Raw genomic sequence first — 23,874 nt, 5'->3', positions numbered from 1 at the left:
AATAGTTCTAGAGACGACAAAGTTGGAGAGAGGTGTTCGTGCGGCGATGAAGAAGAGGCGGAATTGGAGATTAAGACAAGAGCGGTGTTATTGTGTTGATTTGGGGCTCCTTGCATGGTAGGGTTTCGTTACATTGGATCCATCAACACATGGTGTCGGCATTACTACGTGTTAATACATGGCGACAGAGATCAATAAGGTCCCCTGTCAGGAGGGTGGGAGTAGCAGAGGTGTCAGGCCACTTGCGAATTGATCTCACGTACGAAGTATAGATCCAGTGGCTTGTTTACCTTTTGCCAGTGTACTACACAACCACTTTGTATAAAATGCCAAGGTGTGACGAGGCCTTCCTCAACTGCCACGGCACTACAGACACATAATATGTCGGCGTCCGCTGGACCCCAGGGCATACCGGGATACAAGCCGGCTAGCCTTAGAGCCCTCAAACCATACTACGGAGGACACCGGCCTGGCGTCAAGCCCGGTCCCGTGGGGTCCAACCACTAGAAATGCTAGAATTGAAGCTTACACAAGGCTTACATAACACTTGAACAGGCCATTTACTGTAGCGTCAAAATAAGGATCGACTCGATTTCGATTAATTCAGTTTAGCGCTAGGCGATAGATGGCTGTCCAGGGATACTAGGTTCAAATACGACCCTATCCCCAAAACCCCCGGCTATTTAGTCCGCTACTGTAAGGCAGCCAAATACTTTAGCTAATAGCTAAAGTATACTTACTAGACCCCCTTACCACCTCGGAGTAGAGCGGAGGGTCTTACCTACATCAGCCGTCTCGCAGTCCCTGAGGACTTGGCAAACCTCATTAGGGCCACAGAGTTCTACTCAAAGATCTGTACCCGCGAATGCATAGCAACTACCTCTGTCACTACTTTCTCCAGTCACCCAGGGCAGCGGGGTGCCCTCCTGGAACTGCAACTTCCTCTAGGAATACATGGCGCGCTCTTCGAACCAAATAGTTAATCTTTTCAAATCCTGTCCTTTGTCTAGCCAACAAGCTTCAAACTACAGGTGTTTTCACAGCACCTACAACACCCAGAGCACTTGGTCACCACACTCCTCTGCCTTGAGGCAAAACCTCAGGGGCCTGCCCCCTCTCACTCTCCACTGTTCTCATCCCAACTAGCCGCGGAAGGGCACACATGATAGGCCTCTTTAATCTAGCCAATCGCAATTGCAAGAAATGCTCTCTGGTCTACGAAGTAGTTATACTTTGTATTTAATTCCCTAGCTTAGCACGTCTCCGTACCTCCTGGGAGGTCTCGGGACTGTAGGCTACGCCTACGGCCCGCTAGACGTAAATTAGCAACATCATCATTATCATCACCTCCTCGGCGCCTTATAGCGAAAGCGCAATTCCTAGGGGTGTCTCCCCGATTGGTGTATCGGTGGAGGACCGTATACCCCCTGGTATTCGTGTCTAGATAGGCAAAGGCGCAGGGTCATTTTGGTACTGACTTGAGTCAATTCTAGTGTTACTCTGTAATAAAACCATACTACGACCAAGTGATTTTGGTGACTACTGTAGGTTACAGCATGCTGGGGTGTGCATTACTACTATGCACTAGACACGACTTCCCGGGGGTATCCTGTAAGGGCACACAGCCACTCTGTATGAAATGCCAGGTGTGACACTTTGGGGCCTGCAGCAGCATCTCCTCGTCGACTTTTAGCGGAATAGATATTCCCAGGAATGTCTCACCTATTAATGTATTGGAGGAAGAGCGTATATTGGCCAGTAAGTTACTGTTTGAATTGGATGGGTGGCGTGAGGATAGTAAGAGTGCCCAAGTACGCACAGATGCTCCTATCTTCCGAAGAGACTTTGCCAAGTAGGTCGATCTAGGGAACGTGCAGGGAGTATTATTATCACACTCTGGCTTATATATTCCATAAGTCGGGCCCACTTCATGTATTCCAGGTTCGTGTTGTGTTGGAAATACAGGATAAATCAATACGGTGACGGTATTCCTACTTGGGGAATCGACTTCATTTGACTCTACACGTTGGTAGGGTCGATTCTTTGGTCTCGCTTTCGATAAGTCGAATCCCCCCTGAAGCAACCACGATCGCCTGGTGCCCATTAGGTTGGCCGCAAACCAGCCATGAGTCAAGATGCGAAGAACTTTGCCCGGGAAACATGGTCACTATACGGCGTGGCGATGCTGGTTGTTGCTCTTCGATAGTGAGTCAATTGCGGTCTACGGGTGTTGGCACCCGTTGTATCAATGGCAAAGCACAGCTCACTAACTTCAGCCAGCACTGCTAGAATACGTCGCTTTGGTATCCGAGGCCTCAAAATCGACGACTATGCAATGGTTAATTGCGTCATATGGTACACGCTTTTATGTGTTGCCTTCAACCAGATCAAGTTCGGTGACGGCTCGAATTTGATGAACGACGATGAAATTGCCGCATTGACACCAGAGATCAAGGCGAGCAGGATTGCGGGGAGCAAGTGGGTTTTGGTGTCCGAACACTCCATGCTTCTCGCCATTTGGAGCACGAAGGTCTGCGTACTCGTTTTGTATGCCAGTATAACGTAGGTGCCTCCGCGATATCCCTTCGAATAGCACTGATTTGAAAATAGCGAGGGCCTCGAGCAAAGGAAGTGGGTAAATTATGTAGCCATCTACACGGCGTTGAGCTTTATTGGCAGCGAACTCGCCCTTTTCCTCGCGTGTCGCCCGATACAGCAATACTGGGCTGTTCCTGCTGCAAACCGTTCGTTCTTTCCCATCCCATTCCATCCCATCCATCAACCGGCTCCTAACACCGCTCCCAGCACAATGTTCGAACTTTCAATATTTTGAAATCGTCCAAGGGTCCTTGAGCATACCAGGAGACATGGCCATCCTTGCCATCGGCATTCCCATCTTGGTCCAACTCCACCTCCCCATACAGCAGAAAGCCATCCTCCTCATTATTTTTGGTATGGGTGGCTTCATCATTGTCGCTGCCATCTTGACGAAAGTATACTGCCTAGTACCCGAGTTGATCTCGTACGTCTATATGAACTGGTACTTCCGGGAGGCTTCCGTCGCCGTCTACGTGACGAACCTCCCAGCCGTTTGGCCGCTGGTTCGCGAGGTCTTCCCGCACCTGAATTTGTCGGGTTCCCACGCCAAGGTTACCAATGTCAGTGGAAATCGACCTTGGGTGCGTTCCAACAGCCGCGCACGAATTACCTCCAATGACTTCGATATGAAAGAATTCAAAAGGGCCCCTGGTGCCGAGAGTCAGGAGCGCATTAACGATAGTGATTCCGGTAAGAGTCTAGAGCCGCAGGCTATAGAGATTCAACGCGACGTCACGTTTACGGTGCAATCCGAGAGTATAGCAAGGGTTGCCGCAAATGGCGCACCAGATGTTGCACCAGATGGGAGATGGGACTTGAACCATATGACTACGGTCGTTAGTACTGCACGTTAGATGCATATATTAGACTTTCCTAGTCCGAACAATTGATGTGTGGTACCACTCTCTGTAAAGACTTGTCTATCGAATCAATTAACGAATTATAAAGATGCGACAGGTAAACATTGACGTATGACGTGAAGGCAATTGTACAATGGTTCATGAGTAATCATAATTTCTGCCCCCTTCTTCGAGGGTTCAACCTCTGACTATATACACTAGCCCACCAGCCCACTGGCTCGCTGTACACCAGTTGCCCTCCCCTGCCTTCCCCTGCCCGTCCCCTAATGCCCGTCCCCTAATTAGCCCCACCCCCGGAGCTGAGTCGGGGTTTCCGGAGAGCTTGTCTCCCAGCTCGAAACGCTCAAGCTTGGTGATGTGGCATTAAAAGAGGTGTGGTCTAAGAAGAAAATAGCGGATATTGCTAGTAAATTGGCGCAGCTTCACGTTGAGCCCAAAATTTAATGGCCTTCTAGTTTCCCCTGTCAGCCGATTATGGACTTCTGGACTAACTGAGCGCCAGAGAACAAATCGGTAAATTGTCGACTGAACAGGCCAAAGAGTTCAACGAAATAAATGCCGCAGCCAAGAAAATGATTGCCGCTTTGATGGAGACTGGCAAGTTTTTACACGAGAGCATGAAAGCGGAGCATCGAGCGACTAGAGAGAGGATACAAAAGGAAAACGCTGAAACTCGCAGAGCCCTTGAGAACGAGACAGTTCGCCTTCAACGAAAGGTTGAGCTCTCTTTTCTTGAAGCTCTACGCTCTCCAACGATGAACTTTCGGTACAAAACTATCACTAAAGCAAGCATACGAAAGGACATTTGAATGGATCTTTGATCAATCATCTGCGGATAGTGCTAGCAAAGCCGGGCCTGAGAGTGACTTCAACCAACGGCTTGAGCGCAGACACAATCCTTACTAGATCCATGGAAAGCCGGTTCTATAAAATCCACCTTAATGAGATACATCACGGATCAACCTCAGACCAGAGCGCATCTGAGTTGTTGGGCGCAAGATGCGATACTGCTTACTCCGGCGTTTTTCTTCTAGAACGGCGGTGTACTCTAGCAGCGTTCGCAAATGGGGATTTTTCGATCACTACCGTATGACGTTCTGCAAAGCCAACGCCATATAATCCCTTTTGACTTCGACAAAGAGTGGGAAGCTAAAATTGATGTCACTAAGCATGGTGTGCTACTCACACTTGACTCTTGGTCACTCTCGGGGCTTAGGCGTTATTTTGAACGCTTGATTCATTGCGCATCGGAAAGGAAGAAAGGACTCTGCTTCTTTATTGATAGGTTCGACGAATATGACGGAGATCAGGAGGATCTAGCAGCATACTTTTGCAAACTGTGGGAACTCCCCGATGTCAAATTCTGTGTGTCGAGCAGGCTTTGGATCGGCTTCTAAAACGCGTTTCAAAATTACTACCAACTTCGAGTACAGGACTTAACGTCTGTTGATATTTATCACTACATTGAAGATAAGCTCTCTAGTAGTGCGAGAATGGTAAATCTATTAAGAGAAAATCCCGCGGTGGACCGGGTCTAATTGAGGAAGTCCGGTACAAATCTAATGGAGTAGTGTTGTGGATAGTACTGACTGCAAAACCCATATTGACGAGACTTGGGCAAAGAGACAGCATACTGACTATATCGAAGCGGGTGCAGGACTTGCCAACCGAGTGAGAGAATCTCTACTCCAGCTCTATCGTTCTGCTAAACCTTACGTCTATAGCAACGACATGGAGATGGTTGGTGTCGAGGTTAACTATCGCGCCATGACCGCTGATCTACCCAGCGCTCTTGGCACATCGGCCGAAAATTTGCGGAAAGCCTCGACTGAACCTGTTCGGGTCTTGGACTTACGTTCTGGATGCAATAAGTTTGCCCCTATTTACGATTTTGACTCGCTTTTCCAGGTTATAGAAGCCATACCACGAACTAGTTGTGACGGTTTGCTGGAAATTTGCAAAGGCCCTGAACGGAAAGGGCGTCTTACTGCCTCCATGTCTTATATTCATCGCACTATCAAAGATTATCTCGAGCAGCCATCCATCTAGGCAAAGCTTGTTGCGCAAACACAATCTAGCTTTGAATCTAACTTATGCTTAGACATGTCATGGCTACTAAATTTTAAAAGGAGTTGCTTACGATGTCAATATGTGTCTTTTGAGTTTACCTGGTTGTATTGGGACAAGATCTCCTTTTACGCCAGGTTTATACAACCTCTCAATGCTAAAGCTGGAGTGCTTCTGCTTGACGAATTCGACAAAGTAGCCTCCCATGTCACCCAAGGGCCCCATAACGGGTTAGGCCAGCACTGGGCAAATATTAAGTCACCAGCAAAGTGAAAAACCAGCCAGCTAACAGAAGCAGTGCTAAACGAGGTCATATTTTACCTCAGTACAAAATTTGATTCAAACCGTTCGCTAAGCCAATCGGGATCGGGCCCGCCGTTGCTTGCGTTCACGTTCTTCCAGGTAGACCGCTAGCTTTATATCCCGGAAACATGAATAGTCTGGAAGTTTTACTGGAACTGGGCGCTGATCCCAATTAACACTGGAGAGGCCACACGGTCTGGCAGTACTGGGTTCACATTAACCACTCTTCGCTATTCAAACGGGACTACTACGAAAGCCCATATATCGAGAAACTTTTCGCGCTTATGCTTAAGCATGGTACTAATGTAGATGTCAGCTTTTGGAGATACTCGAAAGACATAGAAGATATCCCATCTTCTGCAGTCGCGGATATCGGAGGCTATCTACTATTGTGAAGGAAGACGTCTGCCAAGATTTCCAGTCCCAGACTTTACCGATGAAGTCGGCTTAGAAGATGAAATGAAATTCAAGAAGGCCGTTGGCTAAAATTAGTTTTAACCCACACTTTCACCAGAAATGTCACTGAAAATTACAGGTTGGTGGAACTCGTTTAGAACTTAGGTCTGAGAATGAATCCAGACCACCAGAGTCGTGTTCTGGGAAATGGACTAAATAGATCACTGACATTAAAGGCCAAAGGAGAGTAATGGGAGTAAAGCACCGTGCGAATATTCCAATCTTGTTAAATGGGGCGCCAGTGGGCGGACCCTGAATCGAGACAATGATTAATGAAAGTTTGATAATAATCTTCTCATACCTTTCTTTCTTATACCTGAATTCTTATAAGTTATAATTATTTTTTATTTTATTTTTCTCCAGTTGATTTATTATTTATGATTCTTATACCTCGCTTACCTTGGAACAGAGATTGCGATTCCGGCTTACGATTTAAAGTGATTGTTTAGAAACTTAATCTGGGGCTCCCTTCCATTTTTCCATAACTAGTACGGCGTGGGAAACTGTATAAAGGAGGGAATATATATAGATATATGACCTCGGAAGGTTTTATGCAGCTTAACTATTTGAAAGTAAATATTTCATTTGTAGAGCTTATAAACATCGAAAAGTGAATTAACGAGAAATCGAAGCGAACAGCAAGCATTTGAACGCATGAGTGATCCAGGGCAATCTCGGCGATATTAGCATTTGTATTAGTATACCCCCGTATGCGTGGAATAATTACGCCCACGTCTGTAGCTAGCGGTGTTTATCTTGCCTATCAGACTCTGGGTGTATCTCTATAAGACTGTGCCGTTTAGTTTCGATGTATTATAACAGCCGTCCGGCCGCCTCGATAAGGAGATCCGCTCTAACAATAACTATATAATGACTATGTTAATGACCTGCTTTTTAAAATATCCTTAACAACAGGTAGCATATATCTAAACAGCTCCTTTATTCAACTCCTTTATTCAACTCCAGCTATCGTACTCTAGTCTCTTCTATTACACCCCTCCCCGAACGCCCTTGTAAGTAGATCATTCGCCCCACAAATCAGGGGGAAATCGTAAGCGAGTCCTAGCGGGAGGTTAACTGGACCACAACGTCTGCTCCTTCATCTCCTATCGCTCCCAACTGACCGCATTGCTACATGTACTGCCCAGGCACGTGACCGTTGAGCTTGCAACTCTCTCCTGAGCAGTCACTCGGGCATGTAGGCTAACCAAGATCACATTTCAGACAAACGGTAGCCTGATCCGCGGCGATGTCGCAACGAGTTTTTGTGAGGGCTCCCTGGGATTTTTACGAGTATCTTGTCTAATGGAAAGTGGCCATGACCCTACAAGATGACCGTATGGATGCGCCTACGGGTATCATCAGTCAACTCTTTCTCTCTTGTGCTTTATATACGTGCGACGTCGTACGGAGTACGTTTAGCGGACAACCCTTCATCTCCCTACCCTTCGCTAAATCTATAGGGTTTAGTCCGCCCAGAGGTCAAACCCGCAGATGTTAAAAAACTTGCCAATGCATTATCCACTACGATTAGACGGATGTTCTAAAGATTTAACGGCCTAATGGCTCGGCCTTCATATGCTCGTTTTTTGGCTACAAAATCGTTAATTAAACGCATCACCTGACGGGAAACATTCTCGAGACAGGCCAAGATACCGATAGGGGTAAGGCCCCACAACCTACCGCTCTAATGTATCTAGGTAGGTGTCGTGGGGTGCGCAATGAATTTCGTCACCCACTGGCGCAAGAAAAAAGCATGCGCACGGCGGCACAGACAGGAGAGATTTATAAAGCTCATCCCTCTAGAACAGTCAAAGCAGCCTTCTTCTCACACATCTCAGCAAGGAACAGCGAAGACGATGCCTACGGAACCTAAAGCTACAGGCGCTGTGTATGATGTGCCCCACATAAGGTAGCTTTAAGTACGACGCGATCTGCGTTCGAGTTCTCCCAAGTCGCCCGCTCGAATGGTGAGAAGTACCAGCATGCGTATACTGTATACAAATAGCCCTCTAGCCCCGGGTACGAGAATCGGAGTTTCTTTCCCCTCTCCTGTGCGAGATTACCCAAAATGCCAAGTTGGAAATACCTTTATGCATTATTAGTGACTAATTCAGCCGTTCTACGACCTCCAATTGATCCGCTATGGCTAATGATCCATTTTAACTTCCCAATCACAAAATGTATTTCTACGCTCATTTCGCTCATTCCCCAGTCTAGACCGTCGTAAATTATTGTTTTCGAAACATTATCTACGACTTCAGATTCTACCATGGTCCAAACAACATCTGTCTGGGGCGCTCTGTCCCTAGTTCTCCACCTTACGAACCTCCAGAGCTTCGTTTTAGCGGCCGAAATTAAATCTCGTCAAACGGCGGCCACTCAGGTTGTCAAACTCGCCTCAACTGAAAATTTGGCCGTCCGTTCAAATGGACAGATCCTCGCAACCAACATGAACAGTGCGAATTTGTACTCTGTGGACCCAGTGGCAAAGACATCAACAACAGCCATATCGGTCACTGGAGCCACTGGACTAAGTGGAATCGGAGAGGTCTCGCCAGATGTGTTTGCCGTCATCGGGGGAAAGGGAATCTACAAAGTTGATTTCACGGGAAGCTCCCCAAAGTCAACACTTATCAAACAGATTACAGAAGCCTCGAATCTGAACGGGTTGGCGGTGTTGAACAACGATACGGTCTTGGTCGCCGACGCCGGGAAAGGCAGCGTATTCCGATTTACTATTTCGACCGGCGCCTACTCGGTCGCTCTCTCAGATCCAACGATGGCTCCGACAGGTGGCATCCCCTTTGGCATCGATGGCATCAAATATAAGGACGGCGTGGTTTGGTACACCAATATCTTCAAGAACAGCTTCCACAAAATACCCGTGGACGAGACTGGCAAGGCCACTGGAGCCGTTACCACACTCTGGACGAATTTGATGGGCGATGATCTCTGTTTCGGGCCAAATGGCAAGATTTATATTGCGACAAATGGCGGAAATTCTGTTGTTGAGGTCGACCCTGCCGTCGGCAAGCCAACGTCCATCGCAACAGTCACGGGTTCTACTTCTTGTGGATTTGGGCGCACCGAGAAAGATAAGGACGTGATATACGTTGGGGCTGGTCAGGGCATATACGCAGTTACTGTTAAACTGTGAAGCTAGATAGTTGTAAAGGCAGTTTAGTATGACGATTCCCTTGTAAATAGTGATAGAATGCTGAGATATGGAAATGAGTCTCACATACAAGTGCCGAAATATCACCACTTTTCGGAGTTACCCAGGCCCCATTTGCCTATATATAAACAGCTTCCACCTTATAGTATTACAAATTTACAATCAATCAATCACTCTTTTTCAAACCGACTTGAGCTCTCTAAATATTTCAACGAATAGTACCAAACGCAAGAATTGCCTAGAATCATTATAGTTCACCTATTGGCCAGCCAAGCAATTTTTGAATAAACTACTAATTCTAGTTAGTGACAGTAATTGTGGCCAAAGAGTCAAAACAAGTCCCTGACATGGTCGCCAAGGCTCTTACTATCCACCTCTTTTAACCTATCAAGATGGCTAATAAAAGTATCCGTTCTTGCTCTCCTGTTAAATATAGGGACCCCTACTATAGCCAAATCTGGACCTCTGGTCGGGTGGCTCTAGCCGCACATAATTAACAATTTAAACATAGCTATACTAGCCCAGACCAATTCAACGTTATCAGAGGAAAGTTGTTGACTATTTACAGTAATGCAACTGAGGCTGCTTTGGCTTAAAGTATAGATAAAACATGTACATATTCTTGTAGTATGTTGAGGTATAGTAACACTTTAGGCGCAATCGCTTTGAGGTGCAGTCTTACAAGCTTATCCTCTCAGTTGTAGTACTACAAATATATTGCATAAAGAGAAAACTAATTAGTTTCACTTAAAAGAATCGAACTCGGCCATCAATATCAGAGTCTCCAGCTGCATAATCCCTCGGAAACCACTTCTTCAAAACTATCCTGAACTTCGTCTTGTGAAATTCGCCAATCTAGTGAACGATTCTGCCTAGGAGTATCGCCAGTTTACAATCTGGTCCGTTACTCCACTCCACGTCTTATCTATGCTCACATTGGCATATCCATTCCTGGAAGCTTATCGAGCCCTATAAACTGGTTAGAATGTCTCCATAGAATATTCGATAATGCGTCAACTTACATCCTTCAACGTTCTCTTGAACAACGGGCTTCACAGCACAGCTCTTCGCAGTGTCGATAACCTGTGACTTGAGGTTTGCACACGAAGCACCAAAGCAGCCGGAGGTATCCATGGCCTTTTGAAGGGCGTCACCCTTCCATCCAAAAACGTAATCGGCATGTTGGCCTAATCCGGTCGGATCTCCTGTGCTGAGAACGAAAGGCTGGCTTCCATCCGCGGGCCATTGCGACTTGTCGTTAAATTTGGTAGTATCCCAGACAACCTCTAACATGATCTGTGGGATTCTAACTGGGTGGGTCGATGGACAGGCGCCTCCCAAGCTTAGGAAATCAGCGGGACCCGTCGTAGGATAGGCAACATGGTCCTGGTGATTTGGGCTGTCAAGATTCTTGCCATCCCAGCAGCTAAGATTCCGGTTAGTACTGTGATAAAGTGAAAAAGACAATAGTAGTAGGAAGCTTACGTGGGGAAATGGATATTAGAACGGATGCCACCGAGGCAGGGTTTGGTGGGGAAAGCCTCAGTGTCGAGTCTATATTTATCATTAGCTGGTGTAAACGATAGACTGCGGGGAGTGGGCAACGAACGTGTTGTCTGCACAAGGGGCGGCGTTATCGCCTCCGAAGTTTGGTCCCGTGTAGCAACGGTAGCAGATTTGCTTCTTCAGTTTCTTGTCTGGTCTGCTACGCATGAGAGGGTCACCAACGAGCATGCGGAACCCCTAGAGTACGAGGTTAATATCATGATAATACACTGCCATCGCTCTTTAGTTTGAACTTACTGGCTTGAAAGCAGTAATCTGGCCCGGCTGGGCCGAGACGTAGTATACAAGTGTACCGCCTCCAATTTGGTTGCTGAACTTGTCGTTAAATTGTAGCCTGAAAAGAGTTAGTATTTGTAAAAGTGGATACTGAATATAGTCCTAGGGATGAGTTGGCAGTTCCCTCTTTTCCCAGGATTTCTAGGGCTCATCGTATAACTCCTTCAAATATCTCGAAATACAAAAGGGAAAGCCTCGTCACACGTACGCAGCACTGCCTTGAGGAATACGCTTGAAGGTGCCGTTTCGGGCCTTGAAGTACATGTTCGCCGTCCAGTAGTTGGAGAAATTGTCAGCGAATTCGCAGGTGGTGCAAGTAGCTCTTGACGAGACATCGGTTGACGCCATTGAAGCGTTAAAGGCATTTCCTCCCACAATCTGATGGACGTGGGGTGAAGGAACTTGGCCTGGGTTGACAAGAGGGTCAAGTCGATCGATAACGACTTGAGTGCATCCAAATCGCAGCATAGTGAGGCCACCGGCACCCCCGAATTGGGGCACCGCTTCAGCGAGCGCCGTGAAGGCGAGGAGAGTAGGCAAAAGCATCGTGAGGGAACTCGATATCGCAGGAATGGAATGGATGCTGAGCAGATGGCGCACCAGATTGGGGCCAGGGGGTGCACATTCTTTTAAAGAAAATCAAAGTCACTCATCGGAGAAGTCACCATCTCGTCGCACCTTTCTGCCTAACTGCCGTTGTACCATGGCAATAAAAATGCCGAGTCATGGGAACAATTCAGTATATTGTTAATATCGATGGAAGAGACATCGATGCCTGTCGCGATACCACGTCGCGATGCACCCTATCAAAAATCTGCCGCCCACTCACCCTAGTATTGGCCATCCTTTACAGCGTTCGGTGTACCTATGAGTGAAGTCAACAATTTGAATCGGCTATTATCCCCTTTTACCCCACAAACCCTAAATCAAGTCTATTTCATGTATCTCCTCCCACCTCCTAATTAATTGTAATATGGGACCTATAGAAACCACTGGCACGGCGTTTTGCCACGCAAAAACCCCTGCAATTGGACCGAATTGATTAGGTGGGACGGTGGGACATACGTGAAGCTTTTTATCCTTTTACCCCACAAAACCTAAATCAAGCCTACCCCATGTATATATTTTGATCATTTATCCTGATTAAGACTCTGATCTCTTCTACTGTTGGCTAGCTGATACTTTGGTTTCTACAACCATCCGCTCAGCCTATTTCAAACAGTCAAACCCAGTCGGGCCAGTCCCTCGGCCAATTTGTAACTAGCCAGCCAATAATCCTCTTGTGCGACATTACCATTCAAGCAAGTTAATAACATCCTTCGAAGTATATTATGGAGGCGTATAGCAGCGCGTATAGGTAAAATTGGCTAGATCAAATAGCATTGGGAGCTAGCTAGATTATACCCTTCTAATAAGTCGAACTGTTAGGTTGTAGTTAATTTATGGTTAGTTACAAGTTAATCTACGCGTTATAGGTGGCAGGGCTATTTGGATGGCCGGCTCGCTTGCAATGTACATTATATGTACCTGACCGCTATAACTAGGACCTCCTCCTTCCTTATATTTTATAGAATTTCTTTCTCTAGATCTCGGGCTTGCATATATCTTCAACCTCTAACAAGATGGAAGCACTCATGTAGTCTAGCGCTAGAAGGGACGAATGGCCAGAAGCCGAAAGAAACCCGAAAGCCGCGATATTATATGGTTATTAGGAGGGACCGAAGGCCGCGCTATGTCGTAATAGGAATTGCCTTGAGAGAGACCTAAGGATATATTTTTGGGGAATCATATTTGGACTTCCTCTCGGCCGGCTTGGCCTCACCGATGGGGTCGTGTGACATATGTTGAAGACCAGAACCAAAAGATAAAGCGAAGGATGATTGGCCACTGCAAGGCAGATAAGGGAGGGGGCTGAGGATCCTGAGGGTAGGGTGAGGCGACTCCGTGGCGAGGGTGATTAGATCCTGAGCCGAGCGGCGACGCTGACTAGCCGCGCTGGAAGCATGGCGGTCAAATTCCGTCTGAGACTACCTAGACAAGTTGAAAAGCTTAATAGTATTCCATGACAATTCGGTCTCTATCTTATTTCCCAGATAGATAGTGAAGACATCTATCACATCTGTTATTCTGTACTGAAGAATCAAGGATGCTGTTTGCACGATTTGTTTTCTCGATGGCGTTATCACCGTTTATATTAAAGGTAATAATGATAACCACTTAGGAGTCCTTCAGGATCCAATATGGCACAGTTAAAAACGCTTCAATTCCTGGGAATTATCTCCGGTTTGCTAATCTGCACTTTTATACGTTCTACCTTGGTGGCATTACCAACATTTAGAAGCACAGCAATGGAATGGATATTCTTAAACGTCATCCTTGGCAATGAATTGAACTTTTGGGTATACTGAAGTATTTCGAGGTTCTTTCGAGGAATAACCTCGATAATACAATTCTTTGTCTGCTTTGCAAGACTTAGATCTGTGCATTTTAAATCGGATGTCATCTAACCTCCTCCAATAGGGAAGTATCCAAGTAAAACCTCATCTAATTAAAGGGCCCAGGAAGCTATCAATTGTCGATCAGTCTATTCTACAATCTCGCTCAAAGTCCGTTCCAAACTCAGAGTTAAACCTAACAAGCCCTTACAACCCTGTTGAAATTCAAATCGCAGAGATACCTGGTTGAATCCTCTCAAGAATCTCAGCAAGTTCGCCCCACATCTTCTTCTGCGTCCTTTTTCCCTCTGCGCTGGTGACGAATTTTGATTGGCCTGTGCTATATGGAAGTTAGTTACCAGCTCCGGTATCACGTATTAATAGCTTCTCACTTGGGGATTTTGCTACCGCTAATGAATACACCATGCGATTCTTGTCCGGCAACACTAGCAAAGACCAAAGTGCGACCGCCCTCCTCTGCCGTCCACGCCATCATTGCTTTCATCACACCCATTGCTACTGCTGTGCCGCCAACTGCGCTGCGATTAAGTTCAGTGTAGCAGAGACCGGGATTGACAGTGTTGATGATGACGAATGGGCGCTTACTGGCGGTCTTCTCGGCAACTTCTCGGACGGCAAAGAGAGACATCAATTTAGTAACTTGGTAACTATGTAGCATGTAAATTAGCGACTTTTTCCACAAATGAATTAACCCCCAGGAGGAAGGCCCAAGAGCGGAACAAGGAGAATCCTAGGCTTACCGATCACCCATCCGGGAAATTTTCTTGTCATCCATAGAGTCGAAAATTTTAGGATTCTCACGCTCCGGAAACTTAGTATATGCATGTACGCCCGATCCAACAACTGTAAGAACAGGCGTAACGCTCGGATACTTCTCAGCCGTAGCGTATAATGTTGGCAGAATAAGAAGCATTAAGAGCGTAGTGCTGATAACATTAACCGTAACCTGACTCTCATGGCCCTCAAACAACTCCCATTCCTCCGTGGCAATGCCAGCATTCAGAACTACCGCATCAACGCGGCCAAGCGTTGCGACTTTAGCAGCGAAGTCTTGGCAAGATGCATAGTTAGAGTAATCAAGAGGCCAGACTTCGAGGGCCGAAGCAGCGGTCTTGTAATTCTTCGTGATTTCTATTTTGGCATCCTCGCCTTTCCTGACGGACCGCACAGCCATGATGACTTTTGAGGCTTTTAATCTGAGGAAGTGTTGGACCGCTTCTTTACCGAGGCCGACGTTGGAGCCAGTTACAATGATAGTTTTTCCCGAGAAATCGGCGGTAGGGACGGGAGGCCGCGTAAAGAGCTGACTGTGAAGCTCATGGCGGAGCGGCATGTTGAGATATTGTTAAGTGACGAAGAAGGTTTGCTAGTGGTTGACCTTGACCTTGTTGATGGGAAATATGGAATGCGATTTTTGCACCTGGATTATGGCAATATATAACACGCAACTACGCTGAAGCGATGGTAAAGAAATGGTAGCTTCTTGGAGGAGAGGAAGAAAAATAATCTCATGGAGCCATAACCTGAAGTACCTAACCAATTCCATGGAGGAGAGTTGTTTGCTCCGAGGGAATGTCAGTCCACGGATAAGGCAGCGAGGCAGCCACGTCCACAACAGGGGCCATCCAAGAAGAACTTCCACTATCTAATTTTATTTTCTTCCTAAGAATTTTATCCTATCTCCTATCCATCCAGATTTCTAGATAATGCAAGGCATATCTTAACGATATTTTTATTTCTAATCTCAAGACCGATCTCGGTTGCATCTAGCAGCCTTGTCTGCGGCGCGTGGTGGCGCTCGTTAAAATCGATTGCGGGTCCGCCCCGTGCATTAGCTCCCCCCGTTGGGGGGGCGAATCCCTGTTGCCATCGTCGATTCCTTCAGTTGGCATCTTGTTTCAACATTCCTGTGGCCTGTTTAAGTCATATTGGCGACTATATTCCTTCCTCTTCATGGCAGTAAGATCGGTCACAGTTTTATCACTAGCAGTCTAAAGCAACAAGACAGATCCCTTCTAATAACCAAACCAAACGTCATCGCTATACGTGACCGATGCAGCTTTCAGGGACTGTGACCCATGTCCCCACCCTATGCAGTTACCACCTGCATACACACCATCTATACTACATTGCATTGCATAGCGTTGCAGATTTTGTGGTATGTGCCAGTGTGATATTTGCTGAATTTACTAAACGGATCGATAAAATGCAGGTGCGCAACAGTATGTTTTGGACAGAACCTTCTACGATATAGGTGAGATATTCGATTAGAATCGCACCCTGATCTTGGTTGCTATTCTCCGGTGCTTTCAGATTTCAATTTATTGTTAAGCTTTAACCTCCAGAGTAGACTCCCAATTCGATCTTGAAAATATACGATCAATTCTGTCATAATCATGGTTGACATCCAGTATCTACTACAAGACCCTCTGCCAGTGACTAAGTCACTTAAGTTGGAGTTCGAAAATATAAGAACATCAATACAACAATTTTACGGGCAGCTAATTAATATGGTGGCAATTAACCAAAGTGCATATATGGAAACACTGACGACGAAAATAAAGCCAATGGAATCTCAATCAATGAGACTTCCACCCAAAATAGCAGCACAGCTCTTGGGAAGCATGCTGGCCGGTGCTTCACCCCCTGGATCAGGAATCGGCACCACAACTGCTTTATCAGCGGAGTGATAAAGTTCCTAGTCTTGATTTAACCTAGTTCGGCCACTTCTCTGGAGTGTTCTTTAATACAGACAAGGAAGCTTTACATCAAGCAAGATTATAGACATCTTACTTCCGCCCTGTCTTTACTTTTTGAATTTTTGAAATCTGGCCTTTCCATCAAAGTATATTTTGGGCCTAAGTAAATCAGTCAGGTGAAGGGACACTCCTCCCTTAGACGTCTAGATTGATGCTACCTAAGTAATTGCGCCAAACAGCGCCAGCGTCTCCGAAGTCGTGGAATTCTGTGCCAACGACCCCGTGGGTTCTCTCCCCCAATCATACATGATGGCCATCGACTATATCAAACCAAAAATATCTCGGCTGAAACTTTATGTTCCAACGACAAACATCGTTTGATAGAATATGAACCATCATGACCATGAATAGGAAGATCCAAGCTGTCTAAAATGGGCGTGTAGAAGTAGAAGAGTTCATCAAGCTCGTCTTGTGTCTTGATCCTAGCGTTTTATCCTCTCAAGAACTTCCCGCTTCCAACGATTATACGTCCTCCGCGCTACATAATTTGGCCCATGACTAGCATCTTGTTGAAGGGCATGTACTATTTTGACATCGCTCCTTGCTACCGGCTCACCTATCCAGTATATTAAGTTATATCTACAACTAGTCGGTATGGAAAGAATGACCTGAGTATTGCGTAGTGACCAAATAGATAGAGGCTAAGGAGTGTAGACAGTATCCTGAGTGATACCTGCGTGTTTTGGATAGCCTAGCTACCCATAGTAAGTTGGATTTTGGGGCACGGCTGCAGATATATATTCTATATTTAGAAGGTGAAATTTTCCATAACTACTTATATGGGGTGGAGGAATTTAATGAAGGGAGTCTTGCACAAAATCGAGGCTGTTGAGAGAAGGTAGTAGTTGTTTTCATTTACCTAGAATCTCATACAACTGTCGCTTTATTTACCAACGTCAGTCGATTTCACAGCAAAAGTAAATCGCCTGGAATAAATTATTAGTATGCCGAACTAACGTTATTTGTACAGCTTTACTATACCCTTCTAATATAGAAGCCATTCTCTGCAGCGGTTGGTAAGCATCAATCCGCAATCAAATTACCAATAGTTAAAGACGTAAAGTGCATTTAACTTTTTTCATGTGTAAACTGTGTTGCCACTGCCAAAACCAATTTTGTAATCGAAAATATTTTTCTTCATCTCAGTTTGCCTAGTTTCATTAATAAACGCCAATGCCTACCATGACATATTAAATGGAACTTAGACCGAGCCAGGTAGATTCCGAATATTGCCATCACCCCAAGTATTTTGATGAATATTATATGACTCGTTGCACATATAAGCAAAGCTAATCGAAATTGAGACTGTACAGGTTAATCTTGTAATGAAAAGGAAGATGATTTGCAAGCAAACGCAATGTTCAAGTGCGATTGCCGTCGGATCCAGCAGGTTTGGCCGCTGTTTTACGCGACGACTTGAGGGTCTACAAAAGGGGCTCGCTTTCTTCATCACTGAAGATTCTGGCTCAAGAAGAAAGTTACACTTTCGATAGAATTGCTATATACACATTTTTCTTCAGTTGACACCTTTTCAACGACCCCAGACGAGAAAATATTATATTCTGAGCTTTGTATGTAAAGTCCTCAACGCATAAAAACCAAAGTATTGCTTGCAGCTCCGTGGACCGTGGACTAAATATCATTTTATAATCATAAGAGTTTCCTTAGAGTGTCCATCTAACGGCTCTAACTTCGGCACCAACCTAAACGAGTACCCTCCTTCTTTCGCTGCTTCTGCTTCTACACACTCCTCCTCTGACCAGTGTAGAATAACATCGAACGTTTTCGTGGTCTTGATCCGAGATAGTGCATCTAGCAGTGGTCCCCATTGCTCCTTTCGATATAGGCCTGGCGTGACATAGTTCCCAATTAGATGAACCCAGAGATCTTGCAACTCCGCGAAGCTTGCGAGGACATCACAGGCCTTACTCCAGGTGGCTAGGTCATAGGGATGTGGGTTGCTGGCCGTGTTGCACCTGAAGTGCCAATTAAGGCTCATGGTCCGAATCTGGTTCCGGCGTCGGGGCAGGACAGACCGCTAGAGGTATAGGACTATATCAACGTGGTTGATATCGAAGATATTGCCCGCATAGAGTATAGATATCGCCTCCGTGTAGATACGCCGACACGTTTGGAGTAGAGGGAGGAGGTTTGCCGCCTTTGCGAGATGTTGAGATTGACATGAACGGTAGGCCCCGCTTGCATCACACAGCTTTGGATGCCCCTGCGAGTCGCACGAGAGAGACACCCAACAGTTATGTTGGGCGGTTTCCAGCTCGAGTATCTCAGGGTTTTCGGCACAGCTAACGGCCAGAAGTTTCTTGCGTGCGCGACAAATGTGAAGCAAGTTTCCGCCTAAGACCCCAGCCCAGATGAGTTGACGGATTTCAAGGGGCAGCCGTGAAAGAAGTGATGACTGGAATTGATCAGATGTTTGCTGAGGGGCGGGTGTGAAGAGGACGCCCTTCAGTTTGTTAAATTTGATCTTCGTCAATAGATTCCATGATTGACTTGGCTTTTCTTTGTCAGGCAAGGCAGGAAGAGGAAGAGTCAAGGACCTCGCTCGCTGTTGTGGTAGCGGCTGGGGAGCATTTGCTATGCGTTTTTTCTGCGCCTGCTTGATATCTGCTTCATAAAGTCCAAGGACACAGCTTCCGCGCCTCCTCCTCATCTCGTTAGGAGTAGAAGTTGGAGATAGGTGAGAGTTTGAAAGTGCAAAGGGAATAAAGGGAATTAAGAGTTGGTGGTGTGACGTTTGTTGAGGAACCCTGACAACTGAGAGATCATCCGACCAATGGCGTAAGACCGCACGTCCCAACGTTCAAGTTCTACATGTAATTATATTTTCTAGAATAATTGTATCAGTGAGCTTAGACGGGAATAGGCAAAGATTCGTAGTAATTTTGTATTGCATCAAATTTCCATAAATATTAAAGAAATTAACTATAAACACGAGAGCCAAACAGGAGCTATCCTAGGTACAACACCTTCACGCGTGCATGTCGTGTTAGTAAAGCGATGTACGCCACGAGGTTTGCATTTAGTTAGTCTATCATCAGAGTTTCAACGACGACATGACTGTAGTACACTACATGCATACGTTGCCAAGAGACCAAAAAGGTAGGACAAGGAGTGCTCTCATTGACCCCGAGCTCATGGGGATGATATTCCTCCGCTCCTACGTAGAGGGGCAAAATATAAATATTCAACACAGCTCACAGGTATAGAAAAGCATTCTTTTAATACATATGATTGTTCCAGCACGATTGATGGGAAAGAGATACCGCCAGTGAGAAAACAAACCATCAGCCATTATAACTTCAAGAGTAAACCTGGAATATGTGCCACACACGTGATTCCACTCGCAACAACACAAGATTAAAATAATTCACGTTGGCGCCGGATTTTCACGACTTGTAACTGCGTACAAGGCAAATAATATTATAAAGAGTTATATGATGATTGCTATGAGAAGCATGCGTTTAGTTTTGTTTTATGACAAGTATGAATTCCAAGACTACATGAGATTCAACACCAAGGTTTGGGCTGCTCCGTAGCATGATTTAAATGGGGAATGTAGTAATTTTGACTTGGTACAACCTGGAAAGAAAACCGAGAGCTGATAATTCAATAGGGGAAGTAAAATAGGAGAACGGCGGGTAGAGATTCACCGATTTTTTTGGTTTAATGTTTTGATTAATTGGCCGGGTTCCATCAATAAGTCGAAACGTAAGCATTAATACTCGAATTAATGAACTGCTAAGAAAATCAGACTCTAATCTCATCCTTGCCGGTTCCGTTTTAGTCTCTGGACGTGAGTAGCTGCTGCTTTAACCTGAGCTGAGGGTCAGTATACCTGAGCCGAGGGGCCTGAGCATGCCTGAGTAGTGCCCGAGCAGAGCCTGAGCAGGGCTTGAGCACACCTAAGTCAGGGTGATTTTATATTTTTATCCTAGATTCTTTCTCCATTTTCTTTGTGTAGTTTCCAATTACATTCAGTTCGATTCAGTAGCTAAACTATCTCAAAATGTCCTCCGCAGCCCTCCGCACCCAACATCTCACCATTCATAATCCCATGTACGTAACACTCACCAATATATCGATGCTGCTTCGAACCAGCGCGTCGGAGCACGGAAGGAGTTTGCATTCCAGCAAAAACCACAATATCATCTCCTAGTTCCGACGATGGAGGAACTGCTCCAACAAAACCCTGATTGGTGATGCACAACCTCCTCCCTCCCCAACACTTGAGCGCCCCACGCAAGAGCACCATCATGGAAGACATATACATGGTCTCTTCTTCTTCGGGCATCATCATATCTGACGGTCTCTCTTCCAAGCGCTTCAAAAATGCCCTCAATTGATCGAATCCGTCGGAAAGATGAGACGGGGCAGGACTGCCGTTGGCAGTAAAGACCCGGTTCCCAACCGCCGTTCTCCAAAGAGCTGCACGCAACGAATTGTTTCCTATTCTGTCCGGGTATTGATACTTTGCCCGTGGAGATTCAAGCAGCTTATCAATGGAAGACGACACTGCGTCCATGCATTTGTCGATTGCTGACTGTTCCCACACTTGATCCAATACTGTTGTGTATTCCCAAACACCACAAAGTTCTGCAATCGTGTCAAATGCATAGCCGTCGTTAAGCTGTAATGTTTCCATATGAACTTTGGCTTTCATTTGTCGCAATCCACCAGCTCGGAAATTGAGAGATTCATGAACAAATGATAGTTGCTGAGCTGCAGGCACCCTTGTCCAGTCAGGAACCCAAGATGGAAGTTCCATATCTTTCTTGGCCTTTGAATCACTTGGCCCAGGTTTTAAACCAGTTTTATTGGATTCTGAAAGTTTTGAGCTGGAGTCTGAGTCTTCTGAACCAAATTTTGAAGTGTCGGCATTAGAGCCTGAGCTCTCTAGGCCGTTATCTGGAGTATATGGGGTTCCAGCCACCGCCAGCATCCTAGCCACATGGCCCTCATCAACTAGGCACTCAGCTACATTGATGAATACCATTTCGTCAGTCGTAGCTTCACTGTAATCAGGACTGAGTAGATGTTCTGGTAGTCGAGAGCAAATGCTGTGAATCGCGAAGATCTTGTCTTTGTCGTACGTAGCCTTGAACCGGCGACAATGCATGAGCATCTCTGCGAGCGGACGCTCTTCGCCACTTTGCACCTTTCTCCGGATCTCTGCCATTGACTCAAAAGTGGCGGATGCAATGGGCCGGGGAGAATTTGTGCTAACTTTCCCCTCCGGACTGATGATGAGCCCGTCCATAAGAAGACCGCCAAGAGTTGAATGCTTGGTGTGTAGTAATTCGAAGAGGGTAAGAAGATGCCCCCACTGAATGTCAATTCCTTCGTACCGAACTCGAATCGAGCGAGCGAGTGCGGCTTCTTGGACGACCCACATGCGTTCGAACCATGGGTTTGATAGAAATTGACGAAAGATTTCGAAACGCCATGAAAGGCGCTGCGGAGCAAATTTCTTGTACAGTTCGGGCAGCGAGTCCTCTCCGCTGTAATAAGGTAGGTGAAGCTCCTCCAAGACGTCCACGGCAATTGTTGCCATAATCTTTTTGAAAAGAGCTTTCTTGTATTCCTGTAAGTTTCTGTCTGTTGTCCATGTCCAGTTAATTCGATCTTTCAAGATTTTGAATTCATTCGCAGCATGAGACAGTGCGGCCACGATGACGTCTTCATTCGGAGTTCCTAAAAGTTCAACAGACACTGTTGATGCTTTTCCATAAATTGTTTTCATGAGGGCAATTTGACGGCCCTTTTCAGCCCTGGCTTCGTCATTGTCGCTTTGGTTAATGCAGACAGAGTCCATCCAGACTAATTTTGGCTCCCAGAACGAACTTCGATTCTTCAGGACCTCCAATGCATTGGAGGGAACCTTGAGACTTCTGCCGTTCACTATCATTTCAGATTTTTCCTTTGAGCTCCCCCAGCAGTATGATATGGCCTCGTAACACAGTGGAGATAATAGTTTCCTTTGAAAGAGCGCACATTTAAGTGGAGCTTCTGGAGGTCTTGGATAGATGAGAAGTAACCGAATAGTATCCTCCCCAGCTGGTAGAGATGTGTATTCAAATTCTTCCAGTGGATTTTGAATTGTGTCATCATGCGGTTTGGACTCATCCAATTTCTTCCTTTCCTGGTAGCTGCGGTAGCTGTAGTAGTTTAGAAAAATGGCAAATTCTACACCCAGCCAAGTCCTCCAATCTTTCTCTGTGAAAAGATTGGCCTCTTGAGTTTGCATAGAAAGATAATTGCCGACTGTCTCCAGGAGATACATTTTGAAATGAAGCAGTGCCGCATTCTTGGCTGCCTTTATAATGAGCCGACCGAAGTCTCCGCCAATTGACCAGAGCATGTCCGCGAAAAACAATTTTAGCATGGATGTTATTACACGAGATACATGACGAAACTGCCTCAAAGCAGATCCAAATGCCCCGTTGGCGAGCCTGCTACCGAACGTTGATGCCAGGAAGAGCTTGATGCCCCAAGAAATCATCGTAGATTGATAAATGTAGTGTATCAAGTGATTGATTCGAATTGAAACCAGCGGTGATGAATTATGGTGAAGAGCTAAGATAAACCCAAGCCATAAAACGAGGGAAATAAATCTATCGAGAGTTTCTTTAATCGCCGCTTTCATGTTCTGGCGAGTTTTTCTCCACAAGAGGCGACTCCAAAAAGGCTTTGCACCGACCGCAATCATTGGAAGTACATGAGAATATAGCGGCCAGTTGGCCATCGAGACGGGCGAATGGACACTAAGTAGGTAAAACCGAAGGGACCAGATGAGCCGCGACTGAAAATACGACATATAAGGCTCCAAGAGAAGGCGAACAGATGCAAAATGTATCAGCAGGTGCTGAGGTGCTGGAAGGTGCGTTTCCAGAGACACTACCCGTCGAATATCGCTCGCCATGACAACAATTTATATGTATTATCTGATTCTCATACGAAATAGGGATCGTATTCTGACTTTCGTTATTTTCCGCCAGGGCGAATGCTCTCATTTTGTAGTTGTCGGAAGGGGGATCAATTAGCGCTGTGGCTGCGCAGAGTTGCCTCAGCTGAACATCGTCTCACCGAATTCTAAAACTTGCTGCTGCAGAAATGCGCCATAGCTTAAACCCGTGCAATCAGAATTCTAAGCGAGGCTGAGATGACATCCTACCTTATTTCCAATTGTACATGTCCCTTCTTCACGTAAAATAGAGCCTTGAGCTTGTGAAGACGGATCAATATGTGCCTCATCTATATAGATATTCGTAATCCAGAATTCAATTGGTTTATCTCAGTACTTTTGACCGTATTCCTCCCGGGCTCTTAAATTGGCT

At 45.9% G+C, this 23,874-nt stretch overlaps 9 protein-coding genes across 9 annotated transcripts; 4 read left to right on the top strand and 5 right to left on the bottom strand.

Moving 5' to 3' along the window:
* Positions 1-381: 381 nt before the first annotated feature.
* On the top strand, positions 382-983 carry BP5553_00235 (uncharacterized protein; the record flags this gene model as incomplete). Its single annotated transcript, XM_032008858.1, has 2 exons — positions 382-489; positions 744-983. The coding sequence occupies 2 exons, from the start codon at positions 382-384 to the stop codon at positions 981-983; spliced, it is 348 nt and encodes a 115-aa protein (XP_031872912.1).
* Positions 984-2,125: 1,142 nt separating this feature from the next.
* Positions 2,126-3,452, top strand: BP5553_00234 (Uncharacterized protein; the record flags this gene model as incomplete). The annotated part of the gene is made up of 4 exons (XM_032008857.1): positions 2,126-2,205; positions 2,281-2,562; positions 2,611-2,744; positions 2,806-3,452. 4 exons carry the CDS (start codon positions 2,126-2,128, stop codon positions 3,450-3,452), a joined length of 1,143 nt encoding a protein of 380 aa, XP_031872911.1.
* A 1,737-nt stretch (positions 3,453-5,189) lies between these two features.
* Positions 5,190-5,507, top strand: BP5553_00233 (uncharacterized protein; the record flags this gene model as incomplete). Its single annotated transcript, XM_032008856.1, has 1 exon — positions 5,190-5,507. One exon carries the CDS (start codon positions 5,190-5,192, stop codon positions 5,505-5,507), a length of 318 nt encoding a protein of 105 aa, XP_031872910.1.
* A 3,049-nt stretch (positions 5,508-8,556) lies between these two features.
* BP5553_00232 (NHL repeat-containing protein) lies at positions 8,557-9,444 on the top strand (the record flags this gene model as incomplete). The annotated part of the gene is made up of 1 exon (XM_032008855.1): positions 8,557-9,444. One exon carries the CDS (start codon positions 8,557-8,559, stop codon positions 9,442-9,444), a length of 888 nt encoding a protein of 295 aa, XP_031872909.1.
* Positions 9,445-10,393: 949 nt separating this feature from the next.
* BP5553_00231 (Uncharacterized protein) lies at positions 10,394-11,850 on the bottom strand (the record flags this gene model as incomplete). Its single annotated transcript, XM_032008854.1, has 6 exons — positions 10,394-10,431; positions 10,485-10,888; positions 10,948-11,016; positions 11,072-11,205; positions 11,266-11,362; positions 11,513-11,850. 6 exons carry the CDS (start codon positions 11,848-11,850, stop codon positions 10,394-10,396), a joined length of 1,080 nt encoding a protein of 359 aa, XP_031872908.1.
* Positions 11,851-13,964: 2,114 nt separating this feature from the next.
* BP5553_00230 (uncharacterized protein) lies at positions 13,965-15,093 on the bottom strand (the record flags this gene model as incomplete). Its single annotated transcript, XM_032008853.1, has 3 exons — positions 13,965-14,079; positions 14,132-14,407; positions 14,501-15,093. The coding sequence occupies 3 exons, from the start codon at positions 15,091-15,093 to the stop codon at positions 13,965-13,967; spliced, it is 984 nt and encodes a 327-aa protein (XP_031872907.1).
* A 3,065-nt stretch (positions 15,094-18,158) lies between these two features.
* On the bottom strand, positions 18,159-18,518 carry BP5553_00229 (uncharacterized protein; the record flags this gene model as incomplete). The annotated part of the gene is made up of 1 exon (XM_032008852.1): positions 18,159-18,518. One exon carries the CDS (start codon positions 18,516-18,518, stop codon positions 18,159-18,161), a length of 360 nt encoding a protein of 119 aa, XP_031872906.1.
* Positions 18,519-18,557: 39 nt separating this feature from the next.
* On the bottom strand, positions 18,558-19,190 carry BP5553_00228 (uncharacterized protein; the record flags this gene model as incomplete). The annotated part of the gene is made up of 1 exon (XM_032008851.1): positions 18,558-19,190. The coding sequence occupies one exon, from the start codon at positions 19,188-19,190 to the stop codon at positions 18,558-18,560; it is 633 nt and encodes a 210-aa protein (XP_031872905.1).
* A 1,341-nt stretch (positions 19,191-20,531) lies between these two features.
* BP5553_00227 (uncharacterized protein) lies at positions 20,532-22,898 on the bottom strand (the record flags this gene model as incomplete). The annotated part of the gene is made up of 1 exon (XM_032008850.1): positions 20,532-22,898. The coding sequence occupies one exon, from the start codon at positions 22,896-22,898 to the stop codon at positions 20,532-20,534; it is 2,367 nt and encodes a 788-aa protein (XP_031872904.1).
* Positions 22,899-23,874: the final 976 nt, after the last annotated feature.

The sequence above is a fragment of the Venustampulla echinocandica genome, assembly GCF_003357145.1.
Source record: "Venustampulla echinocandica strain BP 5553 chromosome Unknown scaffold_0, whole genome shotgun sequence".
Classification (NCBI taxonomy): Eukaryota; Fungi; Ascomycota; class Leotiomycetes; order Helotiales; family Pleuroascaceae; genus Venustampulla; species Venustampulla echinocandica.
The sequence above is the reverse complement of the archived record's forward strand: the minus strand, read 5'-3'. Positions and strand labels throughout refer to the sequence as shown.